This window comes from Rhineura floridana, chromosome 3 (genome assembly GCF_030035675.1).
Source record: "Rhineura floridana isolate rRhiFlo1 chromosome 3, rRhiFlo1.hap2, whole genome shotgun sequence".
In the NCBI taxonomy this organism is placed as follows: domain Eukaryota; kingdom Metazoa; phylum Chordata; class Lepidosauria; order Squamata; family Rhineuridae; genus Rhineura; species Rhineura floridana.
In genome coordinates this window covers 202,437,285-202,459,558 of record NC_084482.1, presented here as the reverse complement: position 1 = coordinate 202,459,558, position 22,274 = coordinate 202,437,285, and the positions used below count along the sequence as shown (strand labels likewise).

At 43.6% G+C, this 22,274-nt stretch overlaps 1 protein-coding gene across 1 annotated transcript in view; it reads right to left on the bottom strand.

Moving 5' to 3' along the window:
* Window positions 1-17,435, bottom strand: part of LOC133381162 (zinc finger protein 91-like) — a 141,888-nt gene extending 124,453 nt beyond the window's left edge. The window contains exons 1-3 of the mRNA XM_061619808.1: window positions 17,230-17,435; window positions 9,810-10,516; window positions 7,792-7,915 (exon numbers count right to left, since the gene is read on the bottom strand). Coding sequence (XP_061475792.1) covers window positions 7,792-7,915; window positions 9,810-10,516; window positions 17,230-17,251 — 853 coding nt within the window. The 5' untranslated portion in view covers window positions 17,252-17,435. The remainder of the gene's footprint in view (window positions 1-7,791; window positions 7,916-9,809; window positions 10,517-17,229) is intronic.
* Between the last annotated feature and the right edge of the window lie 4,839 nt (window positions 17,436-22,274).

Below are 22,274 nucleotides of genomic sequence, written 5' to 3'. Positions count from 1 at the left end.
GAGATGGCTGGCATTGCACAGGTTCCCATGGCATGGCAAGATTCTGCACACATAAGTTTGAGACTCTTCATTTAGCTGGAAAAGCTCCTTTTATCAGAGTTTTGGCTAATGTCAAACCATTCTGGAGTATAGTTAGCTAACTTGATTGATGTCCTTTAGGCATGTTCTTTCCCATCTGATCGTAGGATGTGATCAGGTGACATCAGCCTGATGGTGTCGGGCTATAAACTGGTCTGATTATTGTGGTTTCTCCCATTTTTTTCCAGCAGCTTCTGCTTCCATTCCAAGATCCCATTCCAGCAAAGGTGAGAATTCAGGTGTCCATTTCAGACCTGTCATAGAGAGCTATGACAGTACATGCTTTTTCTCCAAATAATGAAGAGTGTTAGTGAGAGGAGCTACAGAAACTAATCCTGACCACAGATGCTAGGCTATTCAGTTGGGGTGTTCTCATCCAGGTAGTCACCCTGAGGATGGCAGCCTAGGATTTCAGGTCATTTGCTTGGACCTGAAGTCTTTGGCTTTGGATGTTAAAAGTGCCCATCTGTTGAAACATGTTTTTAGACGTTCCACATGGGGATCCCAGGAGATCCCAGAGAATGCAGTAATTACTGAACTATTGCCTTAATATCCCATGCAAATAAAGTAATGCTCAATATTCTACAACAAAGGCTCTTACCATATATGGAGAAAGAAATGCCAGACGTCCAAGCTGGATTTAGAAAGGGAAGACGCACCAGAGATCATATTGCAAACATACATTGGATAATGGAACAGAGCAAGGAATTTCAGAAGAAAATCACCCTGTGCTTTATAGACTACAGCAAAGCCTTTGACTGTGTAGATCATGAAAAACTATGGAATGCTTTAAAAGAAATGGGGGTGCCACAGCATCTGATTGTCCTGATGCGCAACCTAGACTCTGGACAAGAGGCTACTGTAAGGACAGAATATGGAGAAACCAATTGGTTCCCCATCGGAAAAGGTGTGATACAGGGTTGTATTTTATCACCCTATTTGTTAAATCTGTACACAGAACATATCATACGGAAAGCGGGATTGGACCAAGATGAAGGAGGTGTGAAAATTGGAGGGAGAAATATCAATAATTTAAGATATGCAGATGATACCATACTACGAGCAGAAACCAGTAGTGATTTAAAACAAATGCTGATGAAAGTTAAAGAGGAAAGCACAAAAGCAGGAGTACAGCTGTACATCAAGAAGACTAAAATAATAACAGAAGATTTATGTAACTTTACAGTTGACAATGAGGACATTGAACTTGTCAAGGATTATCAATACCTCGGCACAGTCATTAACCAAAATGTAGACAATAGTCAAGAAATCAGAAGAAGGCTAGGACTGAGGAGGGCAGCTGTGAGAGAACTAGAAAAGGTCCTCAAATGCAAAGATGTATCACTCAACACCAAAGTCAGGATCATTCAGACCATGGTATTCCCGATCTCTATGTATAGATGTGAAAGTTGGACAGTGAAAAAGGCAGATAAGAGAAAGATCAACTCATTGGAAATGTGGTACTGGAGGAGAGCTTTGCGCATACCATGGACTGCGAAAAAGGCAAATACTTGGGTGTTAGAACAAATTAAACCAGAACAATCACTAGAAGCTAAAATGATGAAACTGAGGTTATCATACTTTGGACACATCATGAGAAGACATGATTCATTAGAAAAGACCATAATGCTGGGAAAAACAGAAGGGAGTAGAAAAAGAGGAAGGCCAAATAAGAGATGGATTGATTCCATAAAGGAAGCCACAGACCTGAACTTACAAGATCTGAGCAGGGTGGTTCATGACGGATGCTCTTGGAGGTCACTGATTCATAGGGTCGCCATACGTCGTAATCGACTTGAAGGCACATAACAACAACAAGGGTTAGCCCATTCAGTTTTCCAGATGGCACCAAAAGCCCGAGGAAAAGAAACAGTGACAGGTTTACCAGAAGGGGAGGCGAAAACCTTCTATGCACTCATAGCTGATGAATGAGAGGAAGTATCCTGAGCTGGACCTTCAGGATCAGTAAGCTGTAAGGCTCTCCATGCTTTTGCCTGTAATGACTGAACCAACATCAGTTCTCCCTCAGAAAGTTCACCATCCTCCCTTGCAGGTTCAGAGGGTGAATGATAAGAATCAGGCAGTGCCCCCTCTTACCTTCAGGGAACTGTTGAAGGCAACAGCATGATCAGTGCCCTCTGCGCATGTTTCTTCGCCAACTCTCACAATGACAGGAGAACTCCTGGAATAGGGGGAGGAAGGAGACCCACAGAATTGCTACCTGAGGGACATCTGTGGGACCTCTTTCTCTTATACCTCCTGGAATGGTGCCTTACATTTGCCCCTCCATACTATATCCTTTATAGGCTTCTTGTGAAGAGGATCCCCCCCCTCCTGTGTTTTGTATGAGGGAGGGAGTCCTTAAAAAGCATGGGCATACTCATGAGAGAAACATTTGAGAAAACCCCATGACTGACATAGGAAGCAGCATTATCCCATTTGCAAAAGCTCCTGCCTCAAAGCGTTGGGTACTGTCAGAGAAGGAGGCGTTCGAGTCTGACCAGGCCCCTCATGGATGACCATAGCGGCCAGAGGTGGCAGAAGCAACAGGCAAAGACTTAAAGGCTCTTCCTGCAAAGCCAGGCACAAACACTGTCTGTGTGCTGTTCACCCACCCACCCCAGCAATTCTCAAGTCCATTGAAAGGGCTAGAAATGCTGAAATGTAAAGCCTCACTGACTGATGATACAATCAAGCAATCTAGTGATCCCACAGGGATCTGTTATGTTCAAATGGTTGATAAACAGAGCTGGTAGGGTAACATGATGATCAAATAGAATTGGCACTCCTGCTTCGGTAGGTTCTTTGCGGGACCCGCCAAGCTCTGTGCCCTTCAGAAACTGAAATCAAGCAATCTGACAGGGATGTGGTGTGCTAAACGCTTGATTAACAGAGCAGTTGGGGTAGACTATGGTCCCAGGCTATGGTCTGAAGGCACATGAGGCCACCACCTTCCTGAACCTAAGGAGGTCTGGGTCTGGTCAGTGTCTGGATGGGAGACTGCCTGGGAACCACATGTATGCTGCCTTAGGTTCCATGGTGAAAGAAAAGCGGGGTATAAATGTAATAAATAAATGTAATAAATGTAGGTTCTTTGTGGGACCCGCCAAGCTCTATGCCCTCCATGAAATGAAATAAGAGCTCTCTTCAGGGAACTCCAATGAAGGCAAAAGACTTCTTGCGACAACCAGACACTCCCCCTGGGCCACAAGGGGAAACCAGGGAAAGGGAATAAAAAAGTCATGAGACACACAGGGCAAACAAAGAAGTAATGTACTGAGGTAGAAGAATTACACCCAAAAGCTGTAGTAACACCAAAGGGTGAGAGGAGGAAGCACAATAAAAAAACACCAGCTCAGAAAACACAAGATAGAAAATGCACAAGACAAAGAAAAAGCAAATACTTGAGAGAGAACAAGAGGACCCAACCATCACCAACTGCAGGCAGGGTTGGTCTGGTGAGATGGATGTTGAGGGGAGGCAAAAGGCTTTAGTGGACCCTGCCTGTTCTTTCCAGTAGGAGGCATCATCTGTAAAAAGAAATGTCATCCATCATCCTTAGGGAAACCTCCAGCCCACAGGCCTAATTACCAGTCCTCCCCGTTGGTCCCTGAAGTCATTTAGGCCAAGCCACACCCATCGGCTTGCAAACTGCTGTGTCTTTGCCCGCACGGTTTGATTTCAAACCCCACAGGCAAAAGCGGGTCACTCAAAATTAGTGTGATGTCACTGATGTTATGTCAAGTGATTGACAGGTAGGCAGTCTTGCTCATCTGTCAAACCTGGCCAAAGGGCTGTGAGGGATATAACCATCTGGTCCACCAGCTAGAGCCAGTTCCCAGCCCTGGTCTACAATTTATTTATTTATTTATAAAAATATTTGTATACTGCTATTCATAAAAACAAAAGTTGCTTACAACAATCATGCATACATACAATAAAAACCATGTAAAAAATTTAAAATCAGAAATCATTGACAAACTATTACAGAAAGATAATTTCTGAATTGCCTGCATGAGCTTGGTGGCACAGAAAAGCTTTCAGCACGTTTCAAAGTCAAAACAGAAGATGCCTGCTGAATCTATTGGCAGAGCATTCCAAAGGACTGGGCTGATGATACTAAAGGCTTGATTTCTTGTTGCTGTCAAATGAGCCTCACCAATTGGGGGACTACCAATGACGCTCCTCAGAGGATTCAGGAGCCAGCTGGACAGCTGGGTACAGTGCCGTAACTAGCTTTTCATGTGCCCTGTGCAAGGTTTTATTTTTGGGCCTCTTAATTTTTTTTGGGGGGGGGCAATAATAATAAAACAAATACGATATAACAGTTGTTTATAAATAATTTTTGTGTACACAAGAAATATACAAGATCATTCACATGTATTTATAAATGAAAATAATTATTTTATTGCACTTTTCTGGCTTTCATTTCAGCAAATTCATTGATTACATCATCATAATTAATATCTTTAACGATATTATATTCAATCAAAATTATGGAAAGATTGGATAATCGTTCTTGTCCGATAGTCAATCTTAAATCATTCTTAATTAATTTTAACTTGCTAAAACTTCTCTCACACGACGCAGTAGAAACGGGAAGAGTGAGAAATATTCGGAGAGCAGCATTGATATTCGGATATGACTCAATTAATCCAAAGTCATGAAGAGCCTGTAGAATATCAAGCGAAGTTGCAGTTTTAACGTTTTGTATCAGTGTCGAGGCTTCAAACTTAAAGCTTTGAATTTCACATGTGAGCTTGTACATATTTAAATCTTTGCTATACTTAATAGCGAGATCTGCAGCCAATTTTTGTAAATCAGCAATGCTCATCGATTCTAAAGACGAGCCATAGAGAAAGCAAAAATAGTCACAGATAGTTCTCAGTTGCTCATAACGCCAATTTATTTGAGGCAATAGAGTGTCAAAAACGCTGTAAATATGCATTTTAAATAATTATTCGGGTGTCATGCTACTTCCTTCATCTGGTGCTTCATCTATTTCCATTTTCTTAACTCTTCACTTCCGTTTATTAGGAAATCCAATCTCTATATCCATTGTTTCAGCCAAATTTTTTGCTTCCAGGAAATTTTGTTCGAAACCTGTTTCTCATAGTCCTTGTAAATTTCCACATAGTCCATCAATTAATTTTGTTGCATGGTCTATCGATACATCTTTTCGTTGTAATGCTTTATTTGTTCGTTCAATGCACTGTAGAATTTTATTCCACACAGAAAGAGTACAGATAAATCTATAATTAATTTGTAACAGCAAACGTTTTGCATTTGATACAGCTTCCGGATTTGATCAATCATTTGCAATAGTTTCCAATCCTTTCTTTGCTTCGGATAATTGTAAACATAGTGACTTTATTGCATTGGCCTTTGATGACCACCTTGTATCAGAAAAACTTCTAAGTAACAATTTTAAAGACTTCATTAAAATTTCCCATCGTGTTGTTGAGGACGAGAAAAAATTAAATAATCTCTGCACAGTACCAAAAAAAGTTATCATTTCTGGCATTGTAGATGCAGCGTGGACACCAGCTAAATTTAGATTATGAGCTGCGCAAGGTACAAATAGAGCCAAATTATTAATTTCCAAAATACGTGCTTACTCCCTTGTATTTGCCAGCCATATTGGCACCGTTGTCATATCGTCCTCTGGCATCATGAATATCCAATTTATCAGCTTCTAGTTTATTTAAAATTTCAGTCGTTAAACCTTCTCCTGTTTTTTCATGTGATTGAATGAAGTCGATGAAGCTTTCTTCGATCATCACCTTACCATTAGAGTCAACATGGACGTATCTTATCATTTGACTCATTTGTTCTTTCCTTGAGACATCGAGAGTGCAGTCGAATAAAATTGTGTAGTACTTTGCTTTCTTAATTCTGCATATGATTTCATCGCCAAACAATTTTATTATTTCATTTTGAATAATGGGTGAAAAATATGAAACGGAACCTTTTTTATGTTTTTCAATACGTTCTTTTAAAGTAGTATTATAATGGCTAGCAAATTCAATTAAATTTTAAAAAATTCCGCAATTTGGATCTCCAATTATTTCATTTGAACCTCTAAGAGCAATATTATTTTTGGCACAGAATAGAATAGCATCTACTATTATTTTCAATATTTCACGCCATATCATTTTTTCCTTGTTAATTGAATTAGCTAAATAATCATTCCTGATCTTCTATCTTTTTCCATCACTTTCCATTTCACATAATTGTTTCAGTGCTCAGAGGAATTTTCGTGTTGGGGAATAACGACATGAAGATGCCTCCAATCATGGAATCCTTTTTGTGGGTCTGAAAGATTATGCGATTTGTGTCCAAAAAGCTTACAAGGAAAACAAAATATTGTGTTTTGATTAATAGAATATAACATCCATTTTCTTTTAACTGTTTCTCCATTAATTTGTTTAACATAAAACCAGTCCTTTGTAAATTTTCGCCCTGAATTGTCTGATACCAAGGTATTAAAGTTCATGTCGTCGCCTTGATCTGGACCATGTTTGACAAGGGAATATATTAATTTATTTGTAACAGCAGGCCAAGAATGTGGATCATTGTAAAGCTTACCTACCTGTTTTCACAATAACACATAAACGCAAAAACAAAGTAATTTGTTCGTTATCGAATCACAAGTCAAAGTCAGACTAGTTAACAAACAGCATCAACATATTTTCAGCTGTGGTCGTTGGGTAAAAAGCGGCATAAACCACGACATAAACATAAACATTCGCTCCCGTCGTGCGCGTGACGCGTCGATCAGTCCTGCGATTCAGTCATTCAGATGTTGGTGAGCAGAGTGAGTCAAGGGCGTCCAGGGACTGAGCGACGCAATGACCAATCGCTAAACCACTAAATAACGCGATGGGCTGCCTGGGCCCACTTGACGCACTCGGTTCACCGACATCTGAACCGCACAGCAGAGCACGGCAGCAAAATTTAAAATTTGAAAATATTTTTATATTTGACCATTTTTTTTGTCAATTCCATTTCAGGGCCCCCTTCGTCCTGGGCCCTGTGCCTGTGCACCTGTTGCACCTGCCTAGTTACAGCACTGGCTGGGTATGCTTTAATTTGGATTCCTGCACTGAGCAGGGGTTGGACTAGATGGCCTTATAGGCCCCTTCCAATTCTACTATTCTATGATTCTATGATTTCAGTGATTGAGCTGGATACAAGAGTTCAGGTGGTCCCTAAGATATCCTGGACCTAAGTTATTCAGGGCTATGTAAATTAATACAAGGACCTTGAACTTGTCTCAGTAGCATGTAGGCAGCCACTACAGATGTTTTAACATGGTGTCACATGTTGTTGGCCATGTGCCCCTATCAACAGTCTCGTTGCTGCATTCTGCACCAGCAGAAACTTCCGAACCAGGCCCAAGGGCAGCTCTCATATAGAGCATGTTGCATCAATCCAGCCCTACGGTTTAGCTTCAATTTTTCCCCTCAAGATAACAGGTTGTAGCATGGGCTGCCCCCCACTGAATCTACAGGTCCCTGGAAAGTGTACTCTTTCCTCCTTCCACCTACCCTGATGCTTGTGCCCTGACCCTGTGTGAACATCTGCTGCAAATCAGATGACCCGGGTCACAGAACAACGGCTCAGATGTTGATCTGAGTTACAGGAAGCAAAGAGATGAAAAGGTTCTGCAGAACCTCAAGTACTGTCTACCATCCAAGACGTCAGGCTCACCCAGCAAGCAGGCTGTTCTGTTGTCTTCTTGCTTAGCCTCCACATGAAGGGTTTGTTGGGACTCTGATGGATTCTGCTCCAACAATGGGAAGTCAGCAAAGGCCTCCTTCAGCAATCCTGGCGGCTGAAAGAAAAGCGTTCAGATGAAGTTAGGGCCTTCTGAAGGTCTGAAAAAACAACAGTTAATGCTACAGATGTAATGATATCTAAAGTTCAGAGGGATCTCAAAGGTTATGTAGTCTAGCACACACACCACAGCAGATGCACTAAATCTGCGGCTACTACAGCATTCCTGATAGATGACCATCCAGCTTCTGTTTGGTAGGAACTGGGTGAATTTACTATCCTCGGAAACAAGGAACTGGCATCCTACATGGTGTCAGCAGCAAGAATTTATACATCAGATTAAAAAAAGGGGGGGCATAAATTGGCAACAAATTGGCAGCCATTTATTGAATATAGCAAAGATTTAGGGTTTATCTATCTATTTCTTATGTGATTTATAGCCCGCCCTTCCTCCCAGTAGGAGCCCAGGGAGGGTTTGTTAATATACACTGGTTTGTTAATATACACTGCAGTTTTAACACTGTTTTAAAAATCAGTTTTGATGAGAATGCTTAAACTATTATTTAATCTGTTGTTGATAGGTTATGATATAGAGTTTCTTATTATGTTATGTTACATTATGGTTTTTTCTATGCCGCCTTTTGGCCAAAAAGGCCCTCAAGGCGGCTCACAAAAGTTAAACACAAATACAAAATACACATCAGAAAAGAACAATACAGTTTACAAAAAATTAAATAAACTATTAACATTGTTAAAAAAGCAACAGCAACATCTTTCAATAACAATACAGTAACAACCAGTCCTTTCCTAATGTTTTGACGGTGTCTACTAGTTCTTAACCTTTTTTTTACCCTTTTAGCTAACATGACAATTGAACACACACCCATCACACCTGGCTCCCCCAATTATTTTGTTTTAATTTTCAAAAGGATTGAAATATCATGACTTTTAATTATAAATAACATTTTGGGCGTAATGATAAAAAACGAATCAAAGTACTTATTTTTTTATTATTATTATTCATTGTACTTACATTATACATATTTTTTGGAAACACTCATGACCCCAAGATCTTAATATGACCCCCAGGGAGCCAACCCACCAGTTGAGAAACACTGATATAGATGCTTGTATTTTTTTTCTCCCCCTTGTCTCTACTTTTGTTAATTCCTTTTGAAACTGAATGTAAGTTTGTACTTAGTTTTGCAGACCTTTTGTAATGTAATTCTGCAGATGTTCTATCCAAACTCTAATGTTATTTTCCCCCTCCCCACTTCTTTAAAATTCTAGGCAATGGGCTTTATCCAACAAAGTCATCAAGTTAGCACAAGGATTTACACCTGTGCAATGGGACTTCTTCTCTCTTTCCCCTCCCTGTGTGCCCCCCTCAGATCTGTTCTTGGGGTTCCTCCAACCCTCTGGAGCAGATTTAGAAGGGGCATGGAAGCCACGGACAGGAAGTCCCATTGCACAGGTGGAAATCCTTGCACTAATGGGGTGACTTTTTTATTTTCAAAAAATTGAAATGGAGGGGAAGAGAATTGACGGTCTTTAGTGTTCAGTCAGAGCAGATATAACCTGATTGCTAGATGGTTTCCAGATATGTGCTGAAACAGTGACCTCTCCAGGCTTCTTGAAATTATTAGGGGCACTTCCAGATGACCTTCCAGATGACCTTGGCTATTTAATGCAAGTTCATTTCAATTTGTTTGCAGGGAGCTAAGATGATGCTGTATCAAAGCAAGCATTATTCCAGCCCTTTCCAGTGGGTTTCCCCATTACTTTCCTTATCACAAAAAAGTCTGGTATTTGGGGGTGAAGCGGGTTTGTTGCGCAAGGCCTCCCAATCAGCAATAATCACACAACCTAAAATTGCCAGTATGTGGTTGAATCACACCAGCAAAAGAGCAACAGTGTGGAAGTGGCCTAGGATTCAAAACAAAACCCCTCACCTTTTGTTCCCATCTCTTGGGCTCTTCAAAGAGGAGAGGAAAGCCTTCAGCCAGGGCCACCGCCCGGGACATGTTTTCTGGGCTGTGTCCCCGCACCCACCCCTGCATCTCTTTAGGCAGGATTGCCAAGAACTGCTCCAGGATCACCAGCTCCAGGATCTGCTCCTTGGTGTGTTTCTCGGGCCTCAGCCATTGGAAACAAACCTCCAGGAGCTGCCTGCCATTTTCTCGGGGGCCCTCCGCTTCCCGGTAGCAGAACTGTCTGAAGCGCTGGCATCGTGTCTCCAAGCCGATGGCATCTTTGTCATCTGGGATCTCTTCCTTCACTTTCTTAGAAGCATCCAGGCTTCTGGAGGCCTCGAGGATGCCTCCTTTGAGACCTGGAACCCATTCTCTTCTGGGCCACTGCCTGGCGTCGGCTATCCCCTTGAAAAAGGGGTGAAAAGCTGTGGTGTGATTCCATAGGGAGGGCTCCATCAGCGGGTTTCTCATCCTGAAACATGAGTACTGCTGCGTTTTCAAGAATTCCTGTGATGGGGCTTCCCACATCGGTCCCGGAGTCATCCCTGCCTGGAGCTCTCGGGTCGTTCTAGTCCGGATAGCATGAGGGCCTAGTTTGTTCTGGATAACATGAGGGCCTGGCATGCCTACCTCCGATTTCTCCCCAGGTTTTGCAGAGTCATGATCCTCCACTTTCATTTCTTGTGCTGCAAACAAAATATGCATTGAAAAGTACAGAGTTATGCATGAATTTAAGAAGAGCAGCTCTGCTGGTTCAGACCAAAGGCCCATCTAGTCTAGTCTAGTTCAGACCAAAGGCCCATCTAGTCCAGCATTCTAGGAACATAGGAAGCTGCCTTATACCAAGTCAGACCACTGATCCATCTAATTCAGTATTGCCCACACTGAGCGGCCAGGGCTCTCCAGGGTTTCAGGCAGCGAGTTCCTCTCAGCCCTACCTGGAGATGCTGGAGATTGAACCTGGGACCTTCCACATACAAGGCAGATGCTCCACCACTGAGCCAACCCCTTTCCCCTTTCTTTCCTAAAGTGGCCCACAAGCAGCACATGAGGACAACAGCAACTGTAGTTCGCCAGTGACTGGTAATCAGAGGCATGCTGCCTCTATAAAATGAGAACAGCCTTACTGGATCAGGCCAAAGGTCCTCTAGTCCAGTACAATCTCACAGTAGCCAACCAGATGCCCCAATGGAAAGTCTGTAAGCAGGACCTAAGCGCAACAGTGCTCTCCCCTGTTCTGATTTCCAATAACTGGTATTCAGAGGAATGGTGCTTCTGATAGTGGAGGTAGAACACAGCCATTGTGGCTAGTACCCATTGATAGCCTTATCCTCCATGAATTTGTCTAATTCCCTTTCAAAGTTGCCCAAGTTGGTGGCCATCACATCATCTTGTGGCATAGCTTAATTACGCACAGGGTGAAGAAGCCCTCCCTTTTGTCCATCTCAAGGCTCCCACCATTCAGCTTCCTCGGATGACCCCTGGTTCCAATATTATGTGCGTTTGAGAAAAATGTCTATTGTTATTATTGCCCACCCTTCACCAATAGGTCCCAGGGCAGGTTACAGAAATGTAAAGTACAGTATTAAAAACAGTTAAAACACATTCCATTCACAGGAACAGGGCGGGTCCGGAAAACACACATCTCAAGTACCAAAGGCCACGGTAAAAATGTGCGTATTCAGCATTCGCTGAAAACTGTACAGCTATTTTCTCCATACCATGCGTTATTTCTATCGTAGCATCTCTTACTTGCCACGTCCTTCTTTATTTATTTGTGTTATTTATTTGTTGTATTTATATACCGCCCCATAGCCGAAGCTCTCTGGGCGGTTTACAATAAACTTGTTTCCTTATGACCTGCTCATTGAGTATTCATCCAGATATGTTTGTGGGGAAGTTAGATGACATTTTGTTAGGCAAGTGTTATCCCACACTTTCCACAGCAATGTGCAGGGAAGGACAGCTTAACTCTTTCATCAGCTGTTATGATCCTGGTGAAAATTCCCCGTCTCCCAATAGCTGCTACTAGTCCTGGGAAGGAAGATCCTGTTGGAATCAGTGGGAGCTCTCCTACGGGGACTAATAACAGCTCCCAGGAGAGGAGGATTTTCATCGGGACTTCAGCAGAGGAGGAATGAATTAAACCTTCCTTCCCTGTGTTGTTGTTGTTTTTAAGGACTACCTTCAAGTTGATCTCGACTTATGGTGACCCTATGAATAGGGTTTTCACGGTAAGCGGTATTCAGAAGTGGTTTACCATTGCCTTCCTCTGAGGCTGAGAGGCAGTGACTGGCCCAAGGTCACCCAGTGAGCTTCATGGCTGTGTGGGGATTTGAACCCTGGTCTCCCAGGTTGTAGTCCAGCACTCTAACCACTACACCACACTGGCTCCCTGTGTGTTATAGTACAAATGAAAATCCGTCCCCACTGCTGTTAATTAATTTTAAAAAGCAAAACAAACCGGGGTTGATTGCTAAAGATACAGCTAGCAACCTGCCTAGTCTGACCCTCAGCATTTCATTTGAAACACTTAACTAATCCCTTTGAAATGAAAGCACAGTGAAAACTGACTCCCTCTCTGATGTGGGAATCAACGTATCTTAAACTACTGACTTCTTATGGAACCTAGAGGGGGTGGCTACCTTCCTTGGAAATCAGATAAGCCAGCATTTATGCAGATTCTTCATCCCAACACGCATTATTGCAGTGTTCTTGCATTTTTACCCTGTTCTTCCAGCAAGGGGGCTCAGTGTACAGCCCAACAGTAAGTCAGGGTTTATTCTAATATGCAGCTAAACACATTTTGTGCAGTGTCAAAAAAATTGTACAGTGTGAAATAACTTTTTGTCCAGTTGATCATATGGGATTTAATAAGGAGCTAGGTAGTTTCTAAAAAAGAAATAGATGAGAAAAAGAAATAGAAAATGAAGATAAATACTGGTTCTTTTCAAATCTTCATAACCTTATGCTACTAGTCAGTGCTTTTTCGGTAAAAAATGAGGTGCCAGTACTTATAATTGATAAAAGTACTGGGAGTGCCAGCACAAAGAAGCTGGCATAGGCAGCAAAAAAAGAGGTGCAGGTACTCTGTATTGGTGGGTACTGTCAGAAAAAAGGCCTGCTATGAGAGCCAGTGTGGTGTAGTGGTTAGAGTGTTGGACTACGACCTGGGAGACCAGGGTTCAAATCCCCACATAGCCATGAAGCTCACTGGGTGACCTTGGGCCAGTCACTGCCTCTCAGCCTCAGAGGCTCTGAATACTGCTTACCATGAAAACCCTATTCATAGGGTCGCCATAAGACGAGATCGACTTGATGGCAGTCCAATAGTATATTATGGGACAAATATACTAGTTTGGTGGTGGGCAGTGTGCTGGCTGCTTGTGCAATAGGAAGAAAAGCTTAGCATAAACCCTGCAGTAAGTGGAGCCGGTGCCAGTGACGGTCAGAGCCAACTCTTTCTCATTTTGGCTCTATCCTCCTCCCTGCTGAATTCTACGAAGGCAACACTAAGGAGGAGGAGGAAGCCACAACCTGGGATGATTTAAGTAATGCAGGCAAGTGGTGGGAGGCCAGAAGAGGGGGGATAGCGGGGCCATGGCCCCCTAAAATTGTTCTCCCCCCTACTTTTTTTCCAAAAAACAAATAATTAAATTCATCACATATTTTCTTCTTCCCTCCCCCTACTTTTTTTGGTGTCCCTCTGAACTTTTAGGCCGGCTATGGCCTGGGCCTAATGGACCAGCCTCCACTGATAACAGTATGAACTGGTTAGGCTGAGTGGGGACTTCAAGTAAGCTCTTGCAAGTCCTAATCTGATGTGCTGACTCAGGGACCATCCAATCTCTTTGAGCCCTTTGGGAATATTTGCAAACTGAAGAAACTATTATGGCACTATACACACACACACACACACCACAACCATGCATACATCGCAACCATGCACATGCACACACACCACTGCATGCACATACCACAACTATGTGCACACTGAAACCACACATACAATCACGCAGAGCAACCACATGTTCACTGTCCCCCACCCTGTTACCAGTTAGGCTTGGGGGGGGGGAAGTGGTTTTGCTTCCCAGCTTAGTCTGAGGAGGGGTGCCGATTTTCCTAGACAGTGCAAGTGAGGAGGAAATACCTAAAATGGCGGCTGGTGCCCATTGGGACTGGTGAGGCAGAAAGCGAAGAGGCCAGCAGTAGGTGAAGCCAGAGCCAATGACAGGCGGAGACGACGAATTCTAGTTTCCCCCCCTCCCCATCCTCCTCCTCCCTGCCGAGTTCTACAAGGAAAAATTGAGTCTAAGGAGGAAGAGGAAGCTGGCAGCCAGACCACCACCTAGACTGGTTAAAAGTAAGAAGTCAGGCAAGCAGGGGCTGGCTGAGGGCAGACTGAGGGTGGTGGGGCAGTGCCCCACTTGCCCTTATACAGCAGCACCCACTGATATACTTAACATTCTGTTCCAATCTGCAGCCTTCAGGCCTCTCTCTCTCACACACACAATTAAAACCAAAGGCTTCTTTCAACTCTAATTGTGGCAGGGCAGCGGAAGGGGGGAATGTTCAGCATGTGGGGTGGGGGAACCACAGCTGAGGAGGAAAAGAGTAATCCTTTCCTCTCAACCCCAATCACCCCTTTTCTTTTTCTAATTACCTCTATACCAGGATAACTTCACCCCCACCCCCCATTTTGCTGGGCTCCAACTCCCATCAGCCCAGCCAGAATGGCAAACGGTCAAGGATGATGGGAGCCGCAACACCCAGAGGGCCACAAGGTCCCTAGCCCTGCTCTGGACCATGCAGTCTCTTTTGGCATAAGCCCATGAGGGGAGTTCAGACAAGCTCTCCTGTGCGTGAAAAGCACACTTGAGGGCAGTGTGGGGCTGTGAGAGTTAGCCCTGCCACTGATCCTTTATTTTTATTTTACTTAACAAAGTTTATATACTGCAGGATTTTGACAAAACTGTTTCTAAGCAGTTTACAAAAAGTTGATATTAATAAAGCAGTTAAAAGCAAATAATTAAAAAATTTTTTAAAACAATTAAAATCACAACCGACTAAGGGCGGAATCCAACTCGCATTTACACCAGGCTGAGGGGAGTTGGATGTAGCAGATCTCCAGCTGAGCCAGCTGGGTCCCAGCTCAGCCAGGCTACACCGGCGTAAGTCCCTCAGCTCAGCTCAACCGGGGTTCAGTTGGCCCAGCCTGCTCAGCTGAGACCGGCATAAATGAAGCCAGCATAATCTGGGATACGTCCCAAAAAAGGGGTGTTCCAGGGGCGTGTCAGAGGAGGGGCCAAGGATAGAGGCCTTAGGCCACACTTGTGTTCAGAGAGCTCCTGCAGGTCCCAATTACACTGGGAAAAAGGTTGGTCTAAGAAAATTAATACAACAGAAGTCAATGGAGAAGGGGTACTTGGGAGAACAGGCTTTTACTTTGTGGTCCCTGCACGCAGCTCCCGACTGAGCCGGCGTTCAGCTAGCCTAGAGGCTCCTGAACAGCAACTGAATGTGGAGGAACTTTTTACAGGCTTCTCTTGCGCGGGCACCACTTATGCAGGCTCCCCTTGAGTTGGATTGCTCTGTGAAAAGACATCAGCACATCAACATCTGTGTCTGGACATGTTTGCCTAAACAAAAAAGTTTTAAGCAGGTGCCTAGGAATACAGTGAAGCCTGATGTGAATAGGCAGGTAGTTCCAAAGGTGCTGCCACACTAAAATAACAATTTCTGATGTACCCACAGGCCATGCGCTCCACCAACCTGGCCCAACACATGGTTGTGGGGTGGGTGTGTATGACTGGCATGTACATCAGCCACAGGGGCCAGGGCCAGCACACGGAGCCTCAGTACCACCTCCTGCCCTAAAACCAGTGTCGTGTAGTTGTTAGAGTGTTAGACTTGGGAGACCAGGGTTCCATTCCTCACTCAAGCCGTGAAGCTCACTGGGTGATGTTATCAGCCTAGCCTACCTATCAAGATTGTTGTGAGGATAAAATGAGAGGGAAATGTGGGATATGAATTTAATAAATAAATACATGCTTATGGGGATTCATCTGGCACCCCCCTCCAGGGTCTCACTCAATTAAATCTGCATAAGGCCTCTTCTTTTTTGTCATTGATGCTTTACTGAAATATCAGTTTTGGAAGGCTGTAAACACCATACATTTAAGACACACCTCTCTCCCTCCTTCCCCAAGAATCTTGGAAAGTGTAGTTTGTGAAGGGTGCTGTGAATTGTAGCTCTGAGAGGAGCAAACTACAGTTCCCAGGATTCTTTAGGGGGTGGGTGGAAAATGTGCTTTGAATGTATGGTGTGTACACAGCCTATTCCAAACTTCAGCCTGGGCCTTTCTAATCATGCTCAGGAGCATTTTTCTCTCTTCTTCCCTACCATTTTAATTTTATTTGTTTTGCTTTCCAGTCAACCTGCGGGATTGGAAAACCGGCTGATCGCTCTTGCGAGGTGCTAGCCGATTACCAGAGTACCGGTAGCAGCCTACCTTCGATGCTGGGCGAGGGGGATTACTTTATGGGGTTCGCTCTGGCAAGGTGCGGCGCGGCTCGCTTCAAAGAGAGATAAGTCACATCCTTCCGAAAGCTGCCCATCAAGAGCTAGAAGCCATCAGAGCTAAGCAAAATCCTCACAGCCCGAAGCAGGGCATCTGGGAATCCCATACGCTGGAACGGACGGCAAATGGCAGGAAAGGAACATAGGAAGCTGCCCTTTGGTCCATCTTAGCTTAGCATTGCATACACTGACTGGCTGCGGCTCTCCAGAGGTTTCAAACCGGGGTTTTCCTACCTAGAAAGGCGGGGCATTGAACCGAGGATCTTCCGCATGCACGGCAGATGCTCTACCGCTCAGCTACAGCCTTTCCCCATGAAAAACAAAGCCCGCTTCTTATGGGCTTGTCGGATTCGAACCCGGCTTCACTCAAGCCTGAAGGGAAAATCATGCCCCCCCCAACCAAGACCGACAAGCCCGTCCTGTCAGAAACAGGATACTGGGTCTACATGGCCCTCCTCCAGCACAGCTTGTATGGGAGATTTTGCTTATCTGGCATTTCCTTGGGAAGCCAATCTAAAAGCCATTCAGGACCTTTCTTTCTATTATTGTTGTTGTTATTGCTATTATTATTTTAAAGTGTGCTCCAACCTCGTACCATTTCCTTGTATTGCTCGCCTTCTGATCTGCACGGAGCAGGATGGGATGGCCCCAAGCCTGATTAGAATGAGCTGTCCGGGCATCCCTCTAGCCTACTACAGCTGCGACTTGGGGGACGGGATGTCTCCCTGTTCATCTTTCCAGCCAAGGATGTCTTGCACATCATCCCACTCCCCACCTTTCCCTGCGTCCGGGCGAGCAACCCTCCTTGGTTTCGCTCACCTGATCCATGTAGGCTTTCCATGGCTCTAGTCCTTGGAAATATGCACAGCTCTCCAATGTATTGATTTTTTGCAAAAAAAAAAAAAAAGGAGAAAGAGGTGCAAAGCAATTTCGGTTTGGAAACGCAGGTCTCCTGAAAGGAGAGAATAGGCGGGCGGGGGAAAGGCAGCTCGCTCGTCTTTCTCTGTTCCAGTTGAGGAGCCTGTCTGGAAAGGAAATCTCTGTGCATTTAACCCCTTTCAGCCTCTCTCTCTCCTAGGAAAGCTGCCAAAAGGGAGAAATCGGCCACAAGTCTCTCTCAGCTGCAGTTCCTCCTCCTCTTGTGCGTAATATGACACCTCCAGACTGCATCCAGGCGCTGAATTTCTGCCTGCCGCGAGACTGCAGATGGCAGCAGGGTGGCCTTCAGTGTTAAGGTACAATCAGTGCTTAATCTCTGAAAAGGTGCTCAGACCTTTGAAAGGACCTTGCAGCGCTCTCAGGGAAGGTGGCTGAGCGTTCATCCTCTCAACACACACTAGCATGCCAGGGCAAAGGCTCCCTGATCTGCTAGATTCCTATGTGCAGGATTTTTTTTTTGCAGTTAGAAGCAGTTCATACAAAGCTGAGCTGTAATTATGCATGACTTAACATACACATGCTTAGAAAGCACAAAAGGCATTGTCGTACAAAGCTAGCTTGTCAGGGCAAAGGCATCCTGATCTGTTAGATTCCTATGTGTGGGGATTTTTTTTGTAGTTAGGAGCAGTTCATACAAAACTGAGCTGCCATGCCACATGACTTAACACACAAGGGGAGGGAGAGAAAGAAAGGGAGAGAGAGAGAGAGAGAGAGAGAGCACTGACAGCTTTCAACAATTCAGAAGGTGTAAGTAAAAGGTGAGAAGTGGGAGAGATTTGCACTCTTTTCCTGCTAGACAGGAACCATCAGGAGGTTGTTATGTACTGGCTGCTATGGTTTTTAAACAGAACCAAGAGTCTTGAGGCCTTTAAAGACTAACACATTTATTACTCATTTTATCATTTACTTTTCATTGCATTTATATTCCATCTTTCCTCTCAGGAGCTCCAGGTGGTGCATATGCTTCTCCTCCTCCCTATCCTCACAACACCCTAGTGAGGTAGGTTAGGCTGAGTAACTGGTCCAGTGAGCATCATGGTTGAGTGGGGATTTCAACCCCGGTCCCCTAGGGCCAGGCCCAACACTCTAACCACTACACCCCACTGGCTTATGGCATATGTTTTAATGCACTACGGTCCACTTTATCAGATGCAAGTGAGAGCCAGTGTGTTTCACCTTTCCTCCAAGGAGCACAAGGTGGTGTACATGGTTCTCCTCCCTCTCTGCTTTATCCTCACAGGTTACACTGAGAAACAGTGACTGGCCCAAGGTCACCCAGTGCTCTTCGTGGTTGAGTGGGGATTTGAACCCTGGTCTCCCAGGTCTTAGTCCAACACTCTAAACACTGGATACATGATATGACTTGCCTTAGGATGACACTTGTCCTGAAAGGCAGGATAATAATTTAAGGTGTCAGAAGACCCTTGTGGAGAATTTAATGATGAGGTCAAAAATCTTTTGTTACTCCAGCTTCCAGGAGGAAAACATTGGTTTTGGGCAAAACAAAAAAAATGTGTGAATTCATCAGAACGGTTGTGAGTTTGCTGGCTGATTTACCGAGAAGGGGTCCATTAATATTATTATTATTAATCTTATTATTAAATTAATTATTAAATTAATTATTAAATTAATTATTAAAATAGAGGAAGGCCCGTGGCTTAGTAGCAGAGCACCTGCTTTGCATACAGAAGGCCCCTAGTTCAATCCCCGGCAATAGGGAGCGATTTCTGCCTGAAAGCCTGGAGAGCTGCCGCCAGTCACTTTAGACAATACTGAGCTAAAGTCATATCTAGATGGCACTGGACCCCAATCAGACTACACTGAGTTAATCCAACTATTCCATGGACCTGTTGGAGGGGTTCTGGTGAGAATGGCAACCTGTTCCATCTCTGATAGGAATGCGGTTTTGCCAAAAAAAAAAAAAAAGTTGCAGTTTTGGCAAAGGTATTGATTATTACATACCAGGTGCTTCACCTTCATCCCACGCTATTGCTGTTATATCAATAGACAGATTGGATGGCCCAGGACTGCTTCATCGGGAAACTGGATTAGAAGTTGGGAAATGGGAAGGTTCACAGAAAAGGGCTGGTTGGATAAAATCTGGGACATGGCTGTTTCTGAATGTCTGGCTTATTGCAGCAGAGTGGCCAGAGGGGCTGTCAAAGCAGATAATTAAAAAAAAAATTACTTCATTAGAAGATGCCAGATACTACAACGTATACAAAACATATGAATCATAAGAAAAAACAACAAAACATACCACAATTCAATACAATACAATGCATAAGAGGAGGTTGGATAAATGCATAATCACTAACAATTTCAGCTTAAGGTACATCAGGTGAAATGAGGGTAAAAGGTGTTACCTATCAATTTATCAGTCATCCTTCCAAACAACACAAGTACCAGATAAAGTCATACTTCATTGGTATAACCCATCTATGTGTCTGTCGAGCTATATAATAAGGCCACCAGGTCTCAGCAAAGGCCACTGAATCAGCACTGCCTCTTGCCATCTGCAGTTAGTGTCTCAGTTTCTCAGAGATAGCTATGATAGGGTGAGTTGACCAAGTTTTATTCCAATGAGACAGATCAATATCTAATCCACAGTCTGATTCCCACGCTGCTCAAAGGGTTCCCATGGGTGAACTTTGTACATTTAGTAGTTGAAAATAAAGCTTAGATCCAAAGCCCTTGTAACTATCCTGGGATTGTAGAACAAGCTTCTCAAAATGTTTAAGTTCTCTAGTACCCCAGGCTTTCATCTCTGGTTGTGCAAAAAAATATGCTTAATAGATAGTTTGACATCAGCTGATTTCCTTTAATTGACTTATGTGTAAATAGGCATGGGATTCTTCTCCAACCCGTTGTCCCAGGTGGTTTTGGGGAAAGACTATCTTCATAATTATGAATTTACCTCCCCAATAATTGTAACTGATGATTACTAGCTTAAATAAAAGCACAACACCATCTTATCATTATTGTATTGGCTTTTGACAGCTTTCTCTGTGAAATATTGTGCTCTATTTTGTTTACTTGCTTTTATGTACTGTCTTTGTTTAAAACTTTTCAGTAAAAATCAGTTAAAAAAACAAAAAGACAACGCTGAGCTAGAGCTAAATGTAGCCACTTCCAGTGCTCCTACTTGCATTTGTGAGCCTCTTTACCTTGAACTTACAAGATCTGAAGTCAATAATGCTGGGGAAAACAGAAGGGAGTAGAAAAAGAGGAAGGCCAAACAAGAGATGGATTGATTCCATAAAGGAAGCCACAGACCTGAACTTACAAGATCTGAACAGGGTGGTTCATGACAGATGTTGTTGAAGGTCACTGATTCATAGGGTCACCATATGTCGTAATTGACTTGAAGGCACATAACACACACAGCCTCTTTATACAACAGAAAAGAAAAGAAATGTCTCAAAGCAACTGAACAACAAAATTAAACGCAAAACAAATACATCATCATCAGCAACACAATAAGAAGTACAAATCCTACCTGACCCCACTAAAAGATGAGCATCCTAGAAAAGGCCTCCTTAACTACCAAGGCCTGGGTAAATAGAAATGTCATATCCTGGTGCTTAAAAGCTGACAACGTGACATCAGGCAGGTTTCCCTGGGGGACAACATGGTTGTGCCTTTAAGGAATGCCTAATCAACATCCCAGAATGGACAAAAGAATGTTAATGTTTCTTAAGCGCTACTACAAATGATCCACTCAACATGCAGTTCACCCTGCCTGCAAGACAGAGCTTGGCAGTTTTGAAAGCACAAAAAACAGATAAAGAGTTTGCTTGTGGACAGAGCAGGAGTTCCCAAACTGTGGTTCCTGGACAAGTGGTCCACAACAAGCTTTATTCAGGTGCTCCAAGGCATGTCCACATTAAGTATTCACTTTGATTTCTAGTTTATTTTTATTTCTTCTTTTATTTCTTACTTTGTATCTTACTGTATTGCAATTTGAATTTGTTGGGCTCAGTCCTGGGCCCAGTGCTTTTCAACATTTTTATAAATGATTTGGATAAGGAGGTGCAGGGGGAATGCTTATCAAATTTACATACGATACAGAATTGGAAGGGATAGCTAATAACGTGGAGGACAGAAACAAAATTCAACATGACCATGATAGGCTGGAGCACTGGGCTGAACACAACAGAAAACAGAATGAAATTTAACAAGGATTAGTGCAAAATACTACACCTAGGAAAAAGAAACCAAATGCACAATTGTAACATGGGCAATACTTGGCTCAGCAATACAACATGTGAGAAGGATCTTTGAATTGTTGTTGATCAGGAGCTGAATGTGAGCCAACAAGCAAATGCTATTTTAGGCTGCATTAACAGAAGTATAGTTTCCAAATCGTGTGAAGTACTAGTTCCCCTACATTCGGCACTGGTTAGAATTCATCTTAGGTACTGCATCCAGTACTGGACACCAAACTTTAAGAAGGATGCAGACAAACTGGAACTGGTTCAGAGGAGGGCAATGAGGATGACCAGGGGACTGGAAACAAAACCTTGTGAGGAGAGACTGAAAGAATGGTATGTTTTAGCCATGAGAAGAGAAAACTAAGGGAAGATATGATTGCACTCTTCAAGGACTTGAAAGGTTGTCCCACAGAGGAGGGCCAGGATCTCTTCTGGATCATCCCAGAGTGCAGGACACGGAATAATGGGCTCAAGGTGCAGGAAGCCAGATTTCAATTGAACATCAGGAAAAAAACCTCCTACCTGTTAGAGCGGTACGACAATGGAGCCAATGACCTCGGGAGGTGGTGGGCTCTCCAACACTAGAAGGATTCAAGAGGCAGTTGGACAGCCAACTGTCAGGTATGCTTTCCATTGGATTCCTGCATTGAGCAGGGGGTTAGACTCCATGCCTTATAGGCCCCTTCCAGCTCTGTTCTTGTTGTTATGTGC